General features: G+C 44.7%; 1 protein-coding gene across 1 annotated transcript; it reads right to left on the bottom strand.

Annotated features, from left to right (window-relative positions):
- Window positions 1–13,476: 13,476 nt before the first annotated feature.
- On the bottom strand, window positions 13,477–21,865 carry krtcap3 (keratinocyte associated protein 3). Its single transcript, XM_080787334.1, has 6 exons — window positions 21,790–21,865; window positions 20,503–20,687; window positions 17,514–17,573; window positions 16,118–16,318; window positions 14,044–14,178; window positions 13,477–13,909 (listed from the first exon to the last, which is right to left on the bottom strand). Exons 1-6 carry the CDS (start codon window positions 21,800–21,802, stop codon window positions 13,811–13,813), a joined length of 693 nt encoding a protein of 230 aa, XP_080643460.1. The 5' UTR covers window positions 21,803–21,865; the 3' UTR covers window positions 13,477–13,810.
- Between the last annotated feature and the right edge of the window lie 169 nt (window positions 21,866–22,034).

Below are 22,034 nucleotides of genomic sequence, written 5' to 3'. Positions count from 1 at the left end.
AGTCTAAATTAAAATGTACAGTATGGCGTATGCATATAGGCCTACCTGCTATGGCTGTGGGCGGCCCGGGACTCAGCTGCATGGGCTGAATAAATGCAGTGTTACATTTTATATAAGGTTTCTTAATTCAGTTAATATTCAGACGTTGTTTTGACTAAAATACAGAACTTAGAACTTAGATAGGTATTTATTTTTTTAGCTTTTTAGCTCTTTTTTTTACATTAAGCTAATATAGATGCAGGATTAATTTATGGACACACATTGAAGAGACTTTGGATGTATAGTGGTTAATTGGAGTAGTCAGCTGTGGGGTGGGGGTGATGACAGTGGAGTCAAGGCCCAGTGGCCAGAGATGGGCAGTAGCATAGCCTATTTGAAATACATGCATTTTTACATTGTATAGGCAAATTGTAGTTTCTGTCATTTTAAATACAGAAGATGCGTATTTTCTTAAAATAGTATTTTTAAATACAGAAATATGTATTTCAAGTAGCCTAGATACATGTAGGCCTATTTAAAAAAAGCTACTGCCCATCTGTGCCAATGGCAGAACAAAGTTGGTTAACAAGAATCACAAACACATTTGAATGGGGTCTGTGATACTGATATACTACCAATATGATCTCATCTGCGGGTGGGAGGCCTACTTTGCCAGGAAAGTCCTCCTTGCACGCACGCACTCTACAAAATATAGGTTCAGTTGAGACCGTTAGGAATCTATAATAACTGGCTATGCAATACATGCCACCAACCAACATTCAACCCACCACTCAAATGGCCTCTTAGCTATCAGATTGTTTTGATTGCATCAGTCAGTCACTAATATCAATGTGTGTGTGTGTGTGTGTGTGTGTGTGTGTGTGTGTGCGTGCGTTCAGATAGACGGACATTGTATTTTTCAGTTTTTAGCTGCATTCTGATTTACAAATGTGATAACACTACATACACAGGCAACCAGCAGAGCAGTCTCTGTAAAAAAAAAAAAAAAAAGGAAAGTCCTCCTTGCACGCACGCACACACACTACAAAATATAGATGAGTTCAGTTGAGACTGTTAGGACGCTATAATAACAATAACTGGCTATATGCAATACATGCCACCAACATTCAACCAACCACTCAAATGGCCTCTGAGCTATCAGATGTTTGTTTTGATTGCATCAGTCAGTCACTAATATCAATATTTACACACACACACACACACACAAGGGATTAGCATCGCGTGCGAAGATTCCTTTCCGCTCGATTAAACTATAATCGCTATAGATTAACCGTTTCATGGAGTGATCTGGTGGTCTTATACTGTATCAGATGAGACTGTCACTGCAGCCCACTGGCCTAGATACTGGTTTAACCACTTGACCCCACTTGACATTCTCTCGCTCTCTCTCTACATCTCTCTGACACGCACGCACGCACAGTCGCGCGCACACACACACACACACACACACACACACACACACACACACACACACACACACTTTATATCGGTTCATTCGGTTGTGTTCCCTCACTTCGATGATAACTCCATGACAGGCCTATATGTATGTCTTCACATCAATGGAAAGATCAAAGTGAATATTAAGTAAGTATGAAGTCAATGTATCATGCAGAGGGAATATTGGAAACTCGTATAATATCAATAATAAACTTTATTTATATAGCATCTTTCATACATAAATGCAGCTCAAACATAAAAATAGCAATAAAACACAAGCAAGCAGTTAAGAGTAAAACAATGGCAAAGTATACAACATTTTTCTTTTAACGGCATCAGTGTTTACACTTCAGGGTGTACACTTCAGTTGGGTTTATTTTCAGGACTGGTCAGGGTTTATTTTTTAACTGACTGTATCAAGATCAATGCCCGGTTTGGATTTCTTTACCCTATGATTGATGCGTGACTCTCTCTGCAAGCCTATACAGCCTATATACATCCCTTGTTATTGTATACATTTTCTCATGGTAAAATCTGACTTTGCATGTACAAATATTGAATAGGTTGCTACGGGGAAAACAGCTATTTATTGAATGTGCTTTTGCGAAAGCACATTCAATTTGACCAAATTATAGTCTCTGTAAAATACTATAGGTCTGCACCTTAAATTTCATCCACCAGATGTTCTGGCTCTTTGGTGCTTTCATCTAAACCAATGGTTCTCATATCTTCTTGTTCTAAATTCATTATGCTTCAGCATGTGACGTGTTTTGCACGAAAAACACTCCATGGGCTAAAACCAGCCATTGCCGTCGTCACAAACGTGATGAGGTCAGCACATTTGGGCTAAAAAGTGGCTAAAAACGAATGCTTGGAATGGGTTCAGAATCATGAAAACCTCTTAGTTTGACACGCCATGTGCTACTTAAAGTATAATGAAATTTAGAACATTTTGTATATTGGTTGTTGATGACCAAAATCCCTTTAGGGTGGTTGAATAGAAACCAATGTGGGATATGTTGTTGGTAGACGGACGCCCTTACAAACACATCGGTGAAGAAGATTCTCGCTAAGAAATGTATTCCCAGATTGTATTAATATATAAACTATCAGGTACTGTATAAGCCCTGTAAATAACTTCATCATCCACGACGACGCCCCTGAATGACATTGTTAGTTTTTAGAACTATATAGATCTTATGTCATATAATAACGCTATACGCAAATATGTGAATCTTTGCCTCTAAAGATGCAGTATGTCACGAGAGGAAAACCTGAGAGAATATCTGTTTCCAGATTAGACAAATTGAAAATAACTATTACTTGCCATTTAACCACTTGAACCCCAGCGTCTCAATATCTGGGGGGGGGGGGGGACTTTCGCCCCAAAATAGCCGATCTACAAGCTTGTAGAACTGTTATTTGTGGGGAAGACACTTGTGTATTGAAAAAGAACACACCAAGAACAATGTAACTCCGATTCCTGTACCATATCCCTCTGAAATAAAGGGACGGTACATTTATTAGCATACTGTACCTTGCTGAACTTTAGAGAAATATTGAACTTATGTTACATGGCCATGTAGCATCACAAGCCCCACTGTAAGGTCATTACAGTGGGTTTTCAAATGTTAGAAACTAAGACTATACTAACTAACATAATTATGTTAGAGGTATAGCAATTCTTCAATATTAAGTATATTACATATTTAATGGCATCCACTGCTCCTAATACTTACAGTATCTATAGCTAGCCTTCTGCAAAGGCACGCTGTAAACAGGACTTCATGTGGCCATGTGGCAGTTGTCTATGACGTTTCTATGACGTATGACAGTGATTTCAAAACTTTTTCGTGTCTAGGACCCCCAAATTGACACTATAACTAGCCCTGCGGAACCCCATTTGAAAATAATATGCCAGAGAGACCCCCTTAAGAGAATATTTTGACGGCTCTATCAGTGATTCTCGACCCGTTTGATTTCAAGGATCCACAGTTTGACGTGCATGAGTCTACGGACCCCCATTTAATGGTATTTCTATCTCTGGGACCCCCAATTTATATTGTAAAATCAATGTTAATTGTACAAATGGAACCAGGTTCCATTTGTACAGACTCATAATGGTCCATTTGGTTCCGAACTATCATTTAGCTGGGGACCCCCTGGAACTCCCTCAAGAACCCCTGGGGGTCTCCGGGGCCCACTTTGGGAACCACTGTATGACACTGGCACAGATCTGGCACAGATCAGACTCGGAAATCTGGCACAGATATGGCTCCAATAGAGCCACACCGTATACAAACCTCTTCCAAGGTACTCACATAAATCTATATACCACAATATTCTTGTAACATGCAATTTATTCTTCAGACTAATATCAGCTGGTTTGGTTACCACGGTAACCAAATCAGGGTAGCACCAAGAGGACATCTCGGTCTCCACTGTGACAGAGTCTGGATGTCAACCAGAACAATGGGATGTTGGATTGGATATATCTACCAGAACTACATCCTTTGGTTCTACTGATGCAAACAGTCAGGCGTCTACAGGGACTAAACCAGACAAGGACTAAACCAACATCCATCAGAAATCAAAACCACAAAGTGACTGGCCCTTGATAACACCCATAATGTTGCCAATATCAGTCTCTGCAGAGCTGTTTACCATTATGCTGATTATCATCTCTGCCAGGCCGAAAGGCTGGGAGGTAGAGATTACGTCCATCTGTGTCTGTAGGCCCGTCCGTCCGTCCGTCTCTGTCCTTAGGCCCATCCGTCCATCCGTCTATGTAGACAGCTAATCTCGGATACGGGACAAAACTTAGCACGCACAGTACACATAGGAAGAACCAAGGTTCTTCCTATATGCCTCACGTTTTGGCCTATCATTCTTGAACCATAGGTTGTACAATCGAACATCGTTTTCCTCTGGATTCCTTGAATCACCCCAACTTTTCCGCCATTTTGCTGATCAACATGTATCCGATTTCTCCTATATTCCATTTTGACTCGCTATGCGGGAGGGTCCTGTATTTTTTTTATTTACAAAAAGGCCACAAATCATTAACTCAACTACAGCGTCAGATCAAATGTTGATTTCACTTCCACCCACAGGGGGCACTACAAATGCTATGTCACTGTTTTGCAGGAATGTCATATCTTTCACCAAATGTGGAAACCATGAGTCAAGTGGCAATGACCGTCAAACAGGGGTTCGATACTTCACAAGATCTCGGGGTGAGATTGTAGAGCAGCACATTCAGGAAAGCAGCCATAGGTCACCAAAGAAGCTAAGGGCAGCCTGGGCAGGTTGCTGGGGAGACGGAGGTAATTGCAACAGCAGTTGTGAAAGATGTTGAACTCATAGGGTAGATACTGGTGTTGAGGTAGCAGAGAGGCAGCTGTTGATCTTTAGGCCCAGAACAACTATAGTGTCTCAAGTAAAGTGTTAACAGTGGTATCGCAAACTCCCAGGAATGGGGAGAGTGTATAGTGTCAACAGGGATCCGGAACCAGGGAAGCACCACCAATAAACGCTTGTCTTAAGCTTTAATTCTGGTTACTGGTATGTTCCATTTGTCCCAGAATATGCAATGAATCATGTAGAGAAAGAAGCAGGGGGGGGGGACAAGTCGGACGTCCCGTTAGTCAGACCTGTGTGACCGGTTAAGACTCAGCCATGCTGCGGGTAAAAAATCACCCGTGGCTCCCGACATTTGTGGCGGGTTACAACTAATCCATGCTGCTGGGTTAAGAATCACCCGTGGGCCGTGGCTTCCTGTGGGGTTAGGTTAGAGTTTGGGACAGTGTTAGTAAGGTGTAATTGAGTGGGCCTCTTCTAATAAAAAGGTTTGGGGTTAAATGAAGAAAATGAACTACAAGACTTCTCATGAAGTTGTAAATAGAATGGATACAATTGAATTAAAATAAGAAAAAGTGTGATAGAAAACAAAGGAAACGCAAGGGAAAAAATAAGCAAAAGGAAAAAACCTTAGCTAAAAGAAAAGAAAGCCTTTAGTTGAAGGTATTGTTTGTGTAGCATGACAAGTCCAGGACAAGTTACTAGGTAAGTCTAGTGTGTTGTCTTTTTTCTTTTGTTTATGGGGGAGGGGGGCTATGGAGGACGGGTTGGGACACTGAACCTTTCCCCCCCCCTTTTGTTCCTTGGAATTTAAGTGCATGTTCTAAGTTTTGTCTCCATCCCTAAAGACATAACGAGAACCAAAATGATGGAATGTTGGGAGACGGACAAGGAAGGTGACACCGCCAAGGGTGCAGAACGACTGGGGACAAGCCACACTATGGGAACCAGCTAAAAGCCACTTATATTCTCTGTCGGTATGTCGGCCGATACACTAACAGCCGAGTGCAGTAGCCAAAACGCCTAGACAATACTGATAAAGCAGATAATATCACATGTTATTTAGCCGTGACAGAACATGTTCCATTGCAAAAGGTTTGCAACAAAAAAACTGGATGCAGTGTCATATACCTTACTGCAGAACTGTTTCGCTGTACCTACCCACCCCTTGCCTTTCCCTTTGCTTTTCTCACCCGACGCCTCCGAGGTAGTGGAGGGTGAGAGGTCAATGTGATTTTTCAGTTATCACAGGGTTCTTTTCACCTCCTCTCCTGTTCACGGGAGGTGTGTGTGTGTGTGTGTGTTGTGTCCAATCAGTGGGGTGAAGGATTGGGATCCTTGGGACTGGGATCATGCCGATGGGCTGACGTTGGGCTGGTGGGTGGTGCCGTCTCCTCCTGGTCCTGGAGTGGTGAGGTGTTCTCCACAGGGCTGATCTGACTGGACAGCTGGCTGAGCTGATCCGTGTTGGCCAGGGACTTGAGCATTGTGTTTTCAGTCTCCAGCACAGAGTTCCTCTCCTGTTGGTCCTTGATCTGTTCCTTCAACACCTCCATTTGCTCTTGAACGGCATACATGAGATGACTCTTCACCAGGTCCATCGCCTTGCCAATTTTCTTATAGATGGCAATGACGCTGGCACTGGACACACTGTCCTCATCCCCATCTATGTCAATGGGGGGGCCAAACTGGCTGTCAACAGGAAGACCCACCGGGGAACCTCCACAAGCTCCCTGGGCGAGTCCTCCTGCGCTGGGAGCTTGGCTCAGCATGGCTGGAGGGATGTTGGTGGTGCTGGGCACTGTGGTGGTCACACTTTGGACACTGCTGTGTGTGGTGTTGGTGGAAGGGGTGACAGCGGACGCTGGAGGGACCCCTGGTTGCACTGCCTCCCCAGTCCCACCCTGACTCTCCATGCCTAAGCCCTGAGCTCCAGGACCTGTAGTAGGGGTGATGACAGGCGAGGGCCCCTGGCTAGCTGGAGGCCTAGCAGAGAGGGATGACAGCTGGCTGAGCTGGTCCGTGTTGAGCAGGGACTTGAGCAAGTTGTTCTCATGCTCCAGCACAGAGTTCCTCTCGTGCTGCTCCTTGATCTGCTCCTTCAAAACCTCCACTTCCTCCTGCACGGCATTCATGAGGTGACTCTTCACCAGGTCCAACGCCTGTTCAATCTTGTTATCAATGGCCACGACTCTGGCATGGGACTCACTGCCCTCTTCTATAGGGATGTTAAACAAGCTATCGTCAGTGGGAGTGGGCGGGCCGACGCTGTCTAACATAAAAGGCCTCATGCCATCTTTCTCCATCAGGGAGTCGTCGGTGCTGGGTCGATGTAGGAAGTCAGACGTCGTCTGCCCGCTGAATCCATCAGGGAGAACCACTGGAGCCCCTCCCTGGGCAAGTCCTCCCGTGCTTTGCGTCTGGCTCAGGACGCCTGGAGGGGGGTTGGTGGTGCTAGGCACTGTGCCAGTCGCATTCTGGACATTGATGTGTGTGGTGGTGGTGGCAGGAGGGATGCCTGGTTGCACAGAGTCCATTGATGCCCCACTGTCCACCTGGACGCTCTGGGTTGAAGCTGCGTCCCTACCCTGAGCCACCATGTCCAACCCCTCGGAGACCACAGCGGTTAGCCCCTGGCTACCCGTAGAACACACAGAGAGGCCTTTGAGCAACGTGTTCTCGTACTCCAGCACGGTGTTCTTCTCATACTGCTCCTTGATCTTCTCCTTCAGCACCTCTACCTCCTCCCGCACGGCATACGTAAGGTGATTCTTCACCAGGTCCAACGCCTGTTCAATCTTGTTATCAATGGCGACGACACCGGCATCGGATGTGCTCTCGTCTTCCCCGTCTAAGTCAGCGGGGATGTGAGACTTGCTTTCGACAGTGGGAGTGTGTGGGCAGAGGCTTTCGGAAATAAAAGGCTTCGTCGTGCCATCTTTCTCCGACCGGGCATCAGCTCTGGGTTGAGGTAGAAAGTCATACGTCTGCCTGCTGTCTTCTGCCTGGCTGCTGAGGGCCACAGAAAGCCCCAACGGGGACCCTCCATAGGCTCCCTGATCCTGGATGAGTCCTCCTGCACTGGGTGTTTGGCCCAGCATGTCTGGAGGTGTGTGTGTGGTGCCGCTTGGCATTGTCGCATGCTGGACACTGCCGTGCATCGTGGGGGGGGTGGTTGCAGGGGTGACTGGAGGGACTGGTGGCACCGAGCCCATTGAGGCCTCACTGCCCACGTGGACTGAGGCCGCTTCCCCGCCCTGAGCCACCATGCTCAGCCCCTGACGTCCGGGGCCCACAGGGGGGGTAACGGGTGAGGGCCCCTGGCTAGCTGGAGGCCCCACAGAGAAGGATGCCATGGGTAGGTTCTGAGTGTTCGAGCCCTGTGGCTGGAGTGTGGAGAAGTGCTGCTGTTGGTAGTCCAGTGGACTACCCGACGTGCCTCCGTCACGTTGAACAAGGGGGACGCTGTCGGGAGCAGAAGGGTGGTCGTAGAGCTGCTGGGGCCTCTGCCAGCTGATCTGATTTGACAGCTGGCTGAGCTGATCCGTGTTGGCCCGGGACTTGAGCAATGCATTCTCGAGTTCCAGCGCAGAGTTCCTCTTGTACAGCTCTTTGATTTGCTCCTTCAGCAACTCCTCCCGGAAGGCGTACATGAGGTTACTCTTCACCATGTGCAGCGCCTGGTCAATCTTGTTGCAAATATCGGGTCCAAACAGGACGTCTGGCAGGCGGAAGCTGTCTCTGAGTAAAGAGTTCATGTCAGCTTTCTCTGACAGGATGCCGGTACTGGACTGAGGTAGGAGGACAGACTTCCGTCTACTGTCTTCTGACTGGCTGCTACAGCTGACAGGAAGACCCGCTCCAGGGGATCCCTCCCCACCCTGAGCCATCATGCCCAGCCCCTGGGCTCCGGGGACCAGTGGGGTTATGACAGACGAGGGCTCCTGGCTAGCTGGAGGCCCCACGGAGGGGGATGCCATGGGGAGGTTCTGAGTATTTGAGCCCTGTGGCTGGAGAGGGGCAAAGTGCTGCTGTTGGTGGTCAGGATGGCCACCATGAGATAAGTAGGCGAACTGAGATTTCTGCAGCATGGCGCTATAGGATGCACCATCATCATTGAGGCTGCTTGGGTGGTGGTGGTGGTGGTGGTGTTGAGAGGGGTGGGGCACCGCAGTTGGATATCCAGTGGGCTGGAGGGCATTTGCCACACTCCCAAACTGGGAGGCTATGCCATAGCTTTGCTGCAAGGTGTGGTGGGCAGCCAATTGGCCACCGTCAGCGGAGACAGCACTAGGGATGACCACAGAGCCATCAGTGACAACTAGACGACTATTATCCCTGTACACGTTGTGTTCCAGGGTCACAGCATGCTTTATATCAGTCCTGCTACAGGATACCCCTGAATCCCGCCCGTAGAACTCTGTGCACGTCCACCTGCCCCGCGGGAAGGGAATTGTAATGACCCTGAAACGAGAGTTAGAGGTGGTGGTGGTTGACATGGTGCCGGTGGCTACAGGATTTGATTGAGCCACACTAGCAGGGACGGTCCCACCATGGACCAAGTTGACCATTGTTGTCGGAGTCGAGCTCGAAATAGAAGGCCGACTTGCAGGTGGCATGGGCACACCTCCTCCGCCACTTTCACCCGAGACCCCCCCGTTGACAGGACCCATTGATGCCGGTTGGCCCTCCTGGTGTTCCCCCGCGTCGTTCGACGTTCCCTCGGACGAGCTCTGGTTACACACACCTAGGTCGGCTCGGGAAATGTCGGCGTCCTCCGTCTGAGACTCATCCGGGTCGTCATGGCTTTCGGTGTCATCCGTGGTGCTACTGGCCGCCTCCTGAACATTTGTGATCTGGAAGCAGCTCCTTCTATTAGGCATGTTGGGAGTGTGCGCGCTGGTCGTCTATCTCCAGATAGCGAAAACGTGTTCTGTATAAATTCAAGGGGAACCAATTCACGGGTGGTAGTAAACTCCACCTCTGTCTCGCTCTCATAACTGCGTGGCTTCTTTGTGGAACTCAAACGTCACGTGGCGAGTCTAAGATGTAGGTCATGTATGATGTATCCATGACGTACGATTCCATATTTGGCGGTGTCTATTATCTTACGTACAGCAAATAGTGCAGGGCCTGCATGTCCAGAGATATGAGGCTATTGAAAATGCTCAGATTTACAGTACGATGGAACTTATCTAGAGCCCTATAAGCAATTAGCGTATTTCCATTAGGGCCACCCCACCATCCTCCAAAAAATAATAGTTCAACATACATTTTCACACAGATTGAGTGTGAATCCAGCCCCTATATTCAATATTGCATTGATGAGAGCAATGGTCAGTGGTCACAGTTATGGTCATTTGAAGTGTTGAAACACTGCATGTGTATGTGTGCAATCTCTTTTTTTGTTTGGGGGGGGGGGGACTATTCGCATGGCAGACTCCTGAACAGTGTTCATGCCAAGTTTGGTGGGGATTGAAGCAACGGTGTGCCAGGGGCCCCTGCTGTGACTATATTGTCTTGAGTTGGCAGGCCCCTGGACAGCGTTTTTGGCAAGTACGGTGAGGTTTGGAGCAAGCAGCATTGATTCAGTATGTCAAAAGCGTGCTGCGACAAGGCCAGCTTGAACTACTGGAATCAAGTAAACCTCCCCATCCAAGAAAATATCCAAGTGTGTGAGTTTGTGGATGTTACTTTTGAAACGTTTTACGGATCTGTGTGTGCGGTTGGGTCAGGTGGCTGGCTGCCTGGGTATATGAGCACGAAAACAGCATGGTTGTTTTTCACCACCTGTGCACAACCTAACACACACACACACACACACACACACACGCACACACACACACACACACACACACACACACACACACACACACACACACACAAACAAACACACACGCACATATTAACTGTACAGTATATGATGATTTCGGGTGTGCCAGTACAGTACAGAACAGTAGAGGGTACAGTAGAGGGACCGGCACACGTTAACTGTCATTTCTCAACCGTTTCGGACGTGGGGTGGCACACCGGAACTGGCCCGGCCCCCTGGGCATGTTTGTGGGGGTATGGAACTGGAGCTCGTGGACGCCATCTTGAAAATGATGCCTTTCCAGAAGTTATTTTCCCCAAAAAAATGTTGTATGTCATTTAGCATACCCAATACTAATTTCCATTGGAAAAGCTCTTTTATCAATTATTTTGGTTTTTAACCATATACTTTCATTTTAGATTCATTGCAAACAGACCACTAGGGGGCCCAACTCGTTTGCGAAGGTTTTTTGAAAACCTTATAACCATACCCAACACCATGCCAAAAATCTAAAACTTGTCACCAAGTGCACGATCTTGTTGATTTTGGACAAATGGGACCCAGATATTTTATACTTTTGTGGGACGCTTATTTTAAATATGAACATAATAATTATGATAAACCAAATATATATGTTCATATATTTAATTTCCATGTGGGGGGGGGGGGGGGGGGGCTGGTGTTGGGGAAATGAAATAGGGACTAGATACCCATGTACCTGTCAAAGTACTTCATTAATGTCAACACCAGAGCAAGTTCCCCCAAACACGTTAAAACAAGGGGTTAAATTAATTTCGCTCTTATGCCACTAAAATGTGGAACGCCCTACCAACAGCCATTAAGAAATGTGAATCCTTCAAAACTGCTCTGAAAGAGCACCGACGGGCGTCTGCAATTCGAAATGGGCTCCTGTAAACACTGTACACGTTTTCCCTGTTTTTTGAGGGGCGCTAGCCCCTCCTATGTCCAGCTTTTGGTGTGTGTGCACAAACATTAAAATGCCATTAACAAGGGACTATTTTGAGTGTTTGTGTAAACACAAACATTGATGACGAACGAGAGGACGCAAATTGCGATTGGCCAGAATGAGATGAGGGACAATATGACGTAAATTTTCCCTTCATTGTCAATGGCATTTTTAAAACAAACATTGAACTAAAAACAAACATTAAACCTGTAGGGCCTAGTGCCCCTCAAAAATATGATAAGAGCGCCCCTCACTTCACACGGGTGTGATTTTTTATTACTGTATATTTTTTAGGGGAAATAGCCCCTCCTATATCCAGCTTTTGGTGTGTGTAACCCAAATTTTGTTCTAACACAAACATTAAATGTCAATGACAATGGACAATTTGGAGTGTTTGTGTTAACACAAACACTGACGACGAAGGTGAGGACGCAAATTGTGATTGGCCGGAATGAGATAATGTATGATGATGAGTGCCACTCACTTCACATGGGTGTTATTGTTTTGCATAGAATTTGTATGTCTTTAAATCTTCTGATGAATTGAAAATGGATGACCCTGATATAAGTCTTAGTGCCTTTTCTGGTTTTATCATCGTAGCAGATTTTGTATTGACCTGTACTTTCGCTGAACTGTACCCATTCTACAAACCGTTAATGAAATATTCAATCAATCAGCAATGACATGTTCTCTCTCAACCAATTATGTAAGGCTACAGTGGACGACGATAAAGGTTGTTTACTTTAAAAAGCCATTTTTAATTTTCTTTTAAATGACACATTTCACACATAATTCATGTGTTTGGAGGATATAAAATACCTGAATATTATACATACAACTTATTATGTGCAGGAATGTACCATTATAAAATCAAGGGAATAACTAAACGAACCCCTCATGTACATCATTATCGTTATCATCATCCAATCACAAGACAAAACAATATAAAAACATGTTTGCTTATGTTAGCGTACAGTGATATGTTAGTGTACAGTGCAATCTATTTTTAAACCACAGTCTGATCTCACAGTCTGATCTCAGAACTGTACCAGTACAGTAGGACATTTACACAGTAGGATACAGTACATATAAAAATGAATACAAAATAATGACAAATATCTTTGGCTGAAATGATAGACCATTATACACTTATACCGTAAGTTACATAATAACTTTCATACAGGTAAAGTCAACTCGCCCTCCTTCATAAACCCAATTTACAGTACTTTAATACGGATTGGGAGTCAGGGGACAGCAAGATTATGATTTTGCCTTTTGAGCGACACTACACACCGTTAAGTGCGCACACGCATGCACATACATGCACACAGTGTAAAAACAGATTCTTATGGCTTATGACTGAAACGTATATACAGTGCAGAATCGTCAGTGTTCATTTCAACCGTCATATAGTTACGTTAACACACACAGTCACACACACACATCGATCTGTGTTCCCGTGTGTCTCCAGCGGTATAGGCATGCGTTAGTCCGACATACGTGGCCGGGGTTGAGACTCACCCGTGGGCTTCCGCAGTTCCATGTTGTGCGTTCATGGTTAGAAATGTTGGATTTAATATGGGCCGTGGCTCAGTGGCTCAGCGGTCCAGGCACCTGACTGGTATGTAAAATCCAGCGCCACAGTGTGTTGTGGGTTCGAGTCCCGATCCCAACGACCTTTACTGTATGTCTCCCCCCCCCCCCGCCCATCACTCTACCCCTTTCCTGTCTACCTACTGTCTCCTATCAATAAAAGGAAGAAAATAAAACGGCAAAAGAAATCTTAAAAAAAAAAAAAACACGCACCTGCCTCCAGCACAGTACTGTCCGTTACCCTAGAGAATATGAACAAAGACAATTTGGTAAACTACAGTAAGACTCCCAAACTTTGACCATTTTCCTGTATCTGTGCGATGTGGGTGCCCACCCCTTTAGGAGACCAGTCCAGAAGCACACGTTCACCCCGAATGGGGTGGGGAGATGAGGGGACGGGTACAGTGAGAGGCGACCACGCTCACTTACTGTAGAAGAACATTTTGTGCACTATTTTTTAGGGGCGAGGCGTGGGATTGGCTATCTTGGTCATATTAATGATCTTTGGTGTGAATATGGTTACAGGGAATGGGATGTAGTCTGTGGGCGTACTGGTTGTAGTGATGGTAGTTTATCAGTGTACTGGGATGAATGAAGTGGTGGTAATCTGTGCTTCCTGCATTTACTGTATACAGTACCAATTAGGCATCGGCGGTGTAGCGCTGGCCAATCAGACTTCGGCCCTGGGTGGGGAACTCAGTGTCTGCTGAGCTCCTATTGGCCAAACTCTCTTCCTCCAACTGGGGAGAGAGAGAAAAGAGAGATGGAGAATAGAGGCATGAGAAATGGAGAAGAGTGCGAGAAGTTAACACGGCACAAAAACTGAGATCACACAGACACATGCACACACACACACACACACACACACACACACCTGCTCTTTGATGTAGCTGTGACCACAGGGTCCCAGCCCTCTGAGAATCAAACCCACATGGAAACACCACACGGACACGACAGCTTCAACTCCTGCAAGCAACGCACTGGGAATCCACAACGCAAGGGTGGTGTCCTGAGAGAAACAGGAGAGGGAGGGAGGCGTTATTATGGATATAGAGGAGAGAGAAAGCGATGGATAGAGAATAAAGAGTAGAGAATGAAGAGTATCACAATGAAATGACGAGACTACAAATGGTGTAGTCTTGTGTGGCCAGACGATGAGATCTCTGCCTGCCTGCTGATATTTATTCATTTACCGGTAAATTCAACGTAAGGGCTAAAACTGGGTGCAAACAATTCTGTAATTAAAAAAAATACGGTAAGAGACATTATTCCTGTAAAAGTGAAATCTGAGTTGCTGCCGGTGGCAGAAGGCATTGCAGCATGTATGCCATTGTCTGTCTAGCTAGTAGCTACAGTGCAGAGTAAAATAAAACAATATTTATATCGTGAATATACTGTAGCAGACCTACAAGCTCATAACGCAACGTGTTGAGAGCTTGGGGGCATTTTCGATGACGTCCCAACCGGAAATGACATCGAATGTTGCCCAACAGACTGCTCCCAGCCTGTAGAGCGATGCGATCGGTTTTGATATCAATAAATCTCCGTCCTCGGCTTTTATTAATTTCGGTCCCGAGTGCTGGGCATTACTATTTGATAGGACGGAGAACTCTGTTTATGCCGCTCGGGGTGTTAATCAGACAAATCGATTATAAATAATCTTATAAACTTTGTTCTTGATTAATCGATTAACCTACATGACATCTCTGTCCAAAACGGTTACTTTTCACGATTAAAATTCAAAAACATCGAAGATAGCAGATCGGAGCAGCGTTTCAAGCTTGCTTGTATGATCAAGTAGAGTGTTATAAATCTATAAAAAAAAATATGTTGGTTTCTCCCCGACAGCAACCATGAGAAAGATTTAAGTCGGTTATTGGTTCTAAATGTCGGTTTCAATATATTCTGGGTTAATTGCCCAGCCCTATACTGGCGCCTGGCGTGTCTTCTCAGATCATTGACAGGAGAGATGGGGAGGACTCACAGAGATCATTGACAAGACAGGAGAGATGTAACCCCGACTCCGCCAGATTGCGGCAGTATTGAGTTCACTCAAGTTCCCCTCCTCCTACCTGGATCTGGTCTCTCTCAAGCAGAAACGATAAAACCGGAAGCAGCGGGACAAGAATGACGATATCTCCATAATAATGTCGAGTCGTATAGTCCTGTTGTGGTTGCGTTTATACATTTGCGCCGTGGCAGCGCTTCAATACGTCACCAGTCTCGCGTCGATCCCGCCTCTAGCCTCCCGCATATCTCTCTCCGGTCAGAAATGGCTCGGAGTGCATCGTCTCTGGCCCGAGAGCAGTGTTGTTTTTGGCAGCAAATTTCTATTTTAGTTTTAGTCAAAGTCTTTGGACTGAAACTTAGTTTTAGTCACATTTTAGTCACCTGGAATGTCTTAAGTCTAGTTTTAGTCGACTAAATGTCATAAGGTTTTAGTCGACTAAATCTACAGTTGATTTAGTCGACTAAAATGTATTTTGGCGGGTCTTGATGCCGTCGTAATGAGTGTTTTTTACACTTGCTGAAAATAGCCGATCTACAAGCTCACAACGCGTCGCAACAGCATGCAACTAAGTGTAAAATGACTTATGCTGTATCTCTTGTCCACTAGTCCCTTCCTAACATTTTAGTCTACCGGTAGTTTTTATTTGTCGACGAAATTGTCAGTATATTTAGTCTTAATGTGGTTTTAGTCATCGTAGCTTAGTTTTAATTTAGTTTCCATTTGTTTTTGTCAGTGAAAATAGGTAGTCGACGAACATTTTTCGTCTTAGTTTTAGTCAACGAAAACAACACAGGCCGAGAGAGACCAGATGGGACTCACTGCTGCCACCAGCTGGCGGAGTCAGGTTAGGACAGTTGGGGATCAGTTGACAGACAGGAGAGATGGGGACTCACAGAGATCTCAGATCATTGACAGACAGGAGAGACGGTGGACTCACATAGATCCTGGTGCTGTCGAAGGGACACTGGGCCTGGAGGGGAGAGCGGGCGTCCACGGCCAGCTCCGCCGTGTCATTGCAGCCCTGCATCAGGACCCGCCCGTCACTGGCCACTGTGAGACTGATGGCCAATAGGACGCCGATGCTGCACGCCGCCGACAGCAGTGCATTGAAGAATGAACTGACCAGGAGTCCTATGTGCTACAGAGAGAGAGAGAGAGAGAGAGAGTGAGATAGGGTGTGTGACAAACTTTTAGGCTGTCACGTTTTGGGATATTAAAAGTGTGTGCGTGTGTGTGTGTGTGTGTGTCCAGGATTCCGTGTTATTCTTTTAGTCTAAGGGCTATATCTTGCGCCACCCCAGTAAACCCTTATCCCTAAAATAATTTGCAATTTTTTTACTATTTAAAAAGATCTACAAGCTCACAATGTCTTGATGTAGATCGGCTAGTTGAGCTATTTTTCAATAGTAAAAAAAATGGCAAATACGTTTAGGGATAAGGGATAAAGGGTTGATTGATTGATTGATTGAAATATTTATTAACAGTTTGTAGAATTACAGTACGTTTCAAGCACAAACTCAATACAGAGACTGTTAACTGTGAGTGGACGACCCAATTAAGCATTACACTTGTTTACAACAGGGTCCACATTGTTCAATTCATCAAAACGCAAGATGGAGCCCTCTATGTCTGACTGCACCTCGGGCTGTTTACATTTCTGTCTAATAAAGTATTCAATAAAATCAAATGGGTGTCATCCACGAGTAGAATTTGAGAAATAAGACATCGCGAGGACATTATTCCTGGTCCTCACAAGTGAAATGTTATATCATGGTTAAACTAGATTTTTAGGCTTTAGAATTAAGCATTGAATAACTTCTCTAGAACCTGGGACCCTTTTCTTTTACATATTAATTATTTAACTGCAATTGATTAATTTCCCTGTCTTCCTTAGCTTCTTTTATATGGTCATCTCTTGCCTACAAGTTTCTTTCCCAATCTTTTTTTTTATAAGTATTGTTTATTATCGTAATCTTTTCTATAAGTCTGTTCTCCCCTCAGGGCTAGCGGGTGGGTGGGTGGGTGGGTATGTGTTATTGTCAGTTTTGTTTTGTCTTGGATGGTGTTGTTTTTGTTTTATTTTGTTCTGTTTTGTTTTTGTTGTTCCTTGTATGTCTTGTATTTAAAAAAAATGAAAAAAATATATATATGTATATGTATATATATATATATATATATAAAAAAAGAAAAATAAAGCATTTAAAAAAAGAAAACACAAACACAAATAACATAATAGATATAGACATAGAGATAGGAAATGTATGCAGTTAGAATACAGTATCTAAACAGTGAGATGTTTTGCAAATGCGCTGGCGCACGGTGCGTCATCTTACCAGCTTCCATACTGGGAGGTTTCTTGAGACCATGATGGCGATGATACCCGTGGCAATGCTCTGAAATATTCACATAACAAAACAAATGTGATATGGTGCAGCAGTCAGAACCCTCTTTTACATGGCCCGTTCCAAGGAGGAAATGTTGAGCCGTAATTCCCCCCCCCTCGCTGTTCTGTATAAAAGTACACGTAATGGGGGCTTTGCTGCTCAGCTGATGTCTATGCGAAAGGGAAAGCTGGCAGGGCAGGACGGGTGTGATATCAAAGGTCCACACACACACACCTTTCGGCCTCAAACCGCTCCCTTTCTCTCAGTGTTGCACATGACACCGTGGCTCCTCCGAGAGCCATCTAGAACAGAGTCCCTGTTGGTTAGTTAGTTAGACCCTGACGAAGACCTTTATCGATCGAAACGCATAGGCCTTTTATTATTTGCCTTGCTCGTCATCAATAAACCAGATATATTTTGTGTCAGGTGAAACCTATAGTGAAACCTGACTGACATCCAGGTGTGTAATGTACGCGACCAGTCACGACCTATAGTCGACTTGCCAAGTCTGCTTATTTCCAGCAAAACTTGGATTGTTTTTTTCCCCCACAGTTGCTTGCCTGGTTTTTGGAGGTTGTTTAGCCATTAGGCTACTCTATGGCTCTGGTCTCAGCCCCAGCTGTAGATAATTTGACATTCAGTTTTTTTTCGTTTTTTTTTGTTGGGAATGTTGCCACTACTGTTGGAGCAGCCATAAACCACACAGGTTCATCCCGATGTTCTGGGCATCTTTGTTAGTGTTAGTAAAAGGGAAAGACACGTTTGCAATGTTCAAACGTCACTGGATATAACTTCAAACCAAACGCGGCTGCATACATGTTACTAAAATAGTAATCATACTAATATGGGCGGGGGGGGGGGGAAACACAACGGAGACACGAAGCGCGATATTGAGACATCCAAACATACACGTTACTACAAGAATATTTTCATCAGCCACAATTTGTGAACAACATTTTAGGCTAGAGTTTTATATTCCGATAGAATCTATCGATGACTGCAAGTGATCTACGCCTACGCATAGAGCCAAGGGCCGGCCACACCAAGCACTATAACTATAAACTAGATACATTGAAATGTTCACATGGATGGCAGAGTAACTAACACAACTATAATGACGATTCTATGATTCATTTGAAGTAAAAAAAAAGGTGCGGTGCAAAGATTTGACTCACTGCCAGAATTTGACTCCCCTTTGCCCACTCATGGGTGGGTAGACTAGATTGGCTTAATGCTGTAGTTTTTCCCACTCCCTGAAATAATCCTACTCCCCGTCACACGCATGTACTTCCCTGGAGGGTTTCCCACTGGAGGAGTGTGGCAGGACTAGGGCTGGGTCGAGCGTGTGCTGTCGTAGAGACTACTAGAGCAGCGGCTTCCCAAACCTCCTCCCCCCCACACACTCACATGGAAATATAAATTGCATAAGCTATATAGACACATACATTCACATTCAGAGCGCACGTTTTTTTCTTCTTTTCTCGACGTCAGGCCTAAATGGGTTAAACCCATGCAGATTCTGTGTGCTGTAGTGGAGGTCAGTGTGGAGCAGGACTTCAGTAGGGAAAGGGAGCACCATAGGCAGGAAGACAGGGGTTGTGAACGGGGAGACGGATACGAGAAAAGGAGTGAAAAAGTCGCCATAGATACTCACTCACAGGATGTTGTTCTCAACATCCTGTAACCAAGAATAGGAGGCTATAATTAATTCATTTTAATCCCTGTTGTGGGACGTACATTTCAAGTTCAGACGCAAATATTCACTTTACCTACTATTACCTACTACCTGTTGTGTATACATTCTGTCATCCTCTTTTGATGTGTCCTTTGATTTGAAGATCAATTTCAGATATATCCGTCGTCAAATTACCACCATCATCAACAACTGACAACGATAATCCACTATTACAAAGTAATGGAGCCTGCCTGGGGCGACAGACAGTAACTGCCTTTCAGAATATATACACTTGGCTACGTCATGTCGGACCAGTTGTGTCTTGCAACAGCAGTGCTGGGATGTACTAAATCAAAGTTACTTCACTGGTGGTCTCTATGCCCACAGTTTACAATGCACTAGGACCTAGTGCATTTTAAGCATTTTAAGGTCATTAATTAACTGGGTATTATCATAATGCATGAACAGGAGGGCTGATTCAAGATCATGTATGTAAGTCATGTATGTTTCATACAGTCGCGCTTCCTTGAGCACCGATCCCAGATCAGTACAGCCTCTCTCATACGATGGTTGAGATTACGAGAATAAATCCTTGGTCAAAACAAGGGATTGGGTTTTAACATAATGAATCTGTCAGAAGTGACAGAGATTAAGCTGGCAGCAGGGGAGTCAGCAGTGGTAAGCAAACAGTCCATCTACCTACAAACTGGGAGATTATTAACCCATTTTGAACTGAGATCAGATTCTAAAAATGTCTTCTACATCCTGACAGTTTTCCATTCTGACCTGAGATCAGATTCTAAAAATGTCTTCTACGTCAGTCGTTCTTCGATTTTTCAAAAATAGCAGACCTACAAGCTCGTAGCGCGCCGCTCGTAGCGCGCCACTCGGTGGCGCACTATGAGCTTGTAGATCTGCTATTTTTCGATAGCTAAAGCACAACGTAATGCTAACACCAAAATGGGTTCCCGACCCAAAATGGGTTAAGGAAGGATGGATCTATGAACAAAGTAGCCTAAATTGGTGAGTTGCCTATAAAACAAGTAGGCCTATAGAATATCAGAGGAACTCATTTTACTTAAAAAGAGCAAAACCTTTAACGAAATGTCCCCTTCTTAAATGTTTTGAAGGAAGACATTTTCTTTTTAAACCCTTGGAGGGTGGGGTTGGGGTTGTTAATACAAATCACTATAATATCTAGTAGAAATCATTGCATTTTGTTTTTTTTGGTCAATATGTCATAGCCCCATTGCAGTAACTCACCAATAGTCCAGAGGAAACAGAGATTATGTTGGCTGCAGTGTATTCAGTTGTAATTTGGTGCTTGGGTTTGGAAATATGACGGAGGATGTTGCCATGGACAATAGCTCCCAGGATGAAGTTAATATGGCCGACCAGGATGAGAGCAAGACCCATTCTCATCAGCCTCGCTGGTCCCTTGTCCTTATCTGGAAGACACAAACAAAACCTTATTGTAGGCTAATAATGTCATTTCTGATCCAACCGATTGGTCATGCAACAACTCATTGTAGGAATACACATTGTGGCTTTCACATGAAATAAATTAAAACTTGACATAACAATGGCATTACTTACAGTTACAACATGCTTCCCCATCCAAGCCCCAACACATCCTCAATTCAAAAAACTTCACAAATAACAATAGTTTAAACAGAATTTTCCCTTTTCACCTCCTCTATGATGATTTCCTGCTTTTGGCTAATATAGAAACTGCATGTGTAGCCTACGTCTCTAAATGTTATGATGAATTGGACACGGTGGACCCTCTTGTAAACAAGTGTAATGCTCCAAACTGTTAACACATACTTCAATCAATCAACGTACAGTAGGGTGAAAGCCCAGCGGACCAGTGGTATTAAAGTTCCTCCACGCCGCCGAGTAAATAAATATGTTTAAAGGTTAATATAGGGCGGCTTCGGCCGGCCTGTCCCCATCTGTTTCGCATAGCAAACACAGACTACAGTTACACACTACACCTGTCCTGGCTCAGTGTTTCATTCTAAAGCAATGCATCAGTTGAAAAGCTCAACGATAGGCCTACCGTATTCCACTGTAGGCTACGCAAAAGTCAGGTTTGCACGTACACTGCATGCGCCTATAAGTTATGACTGACTTGACTATTAATTGTATTTTACCATAACTCACGTACATGATCAGCACTGATGCTTGCTAAACTATTTAGGCCTATTTAAAAGTTGAATTGGAGGATGAGATGTATCTTCTCGTTTTCAAGGGGTCCTATACATTATACATTAAAGAATCCCCTAAAAACAAACAAAGGACGTCGTAGCCTGTCATAGAAATGTAATGCCTGTGATGATGAAAGGCTATCCTTCACCTCCTGTAGGCTACGTCCCGTACCAACCATGCAGAACCCGCCTCAATAATAAACTATATAGCTAGTATCCGCCATTCAATGCATAACGAAAATAAACTTTCATCACACTGCACTACCACACGGTCCACTCCACACCACGCATTTAATTTACAAATCATACCTGGAGTTCGAAAAAGGAGTCAATCACTCACCAAAGGTACACATCTCTGTAGGTCTGAATACGTCCTCCGTGTAATGCTTCTATTATGAAGTACGATTTAGTAACGTAGATTTTTTTTTGCAGCAACGTCCAGCAAACAAATCAACACACACACACACACACACACACTGCTCTCATGCACTTCCTTTATCGTGACGTCACCGACCGGACTCACCTGCATGTCGCTCGGAGCTGTGCACTTCCGAGGCTAGACAAGTTACTCATTAAGTTTCAATG

The sequence above is a fragment of the Protomyctophum bolini genome (assembly GCF_963924005.1).
Source record: "Protomyctophum bolini genome assembly, chromosome: 1".
Classification (NCBI taxonomy): Eukaryota; Metazoa; Chordata; class Actinopteri; order Myctophiformes; family Myctophidae; genus Protomyctophum; species Protomyctophum bolini.
Note: the sequence above shows the minus strand (reverse complement) of the source record. Positions and strands in the feature narration are given on the sequence as shown.

What these genes read in the sequence shown, in the direction of transcription:
- krtcap3 (XM_080787334.1), bottom strand. An exon ending in CTGTTTCCTCTGGACTATTG is followed by an intron (nt 17,574 to 20,502) that starts GTGAGTTACTGC and finishes TGAATATTTCAG; the next exon opens with AGCATTGCCACGGGTATCAT. An exon ending in ACCTCCCAGTATGGAAGCTG is followed by an intron (nt 16,319 to 17,513) that starts GTAAGATGACGC and finishes CTCTCTCTGTAG; the next exon opens with CACATAGGACTCCTGGTCAG.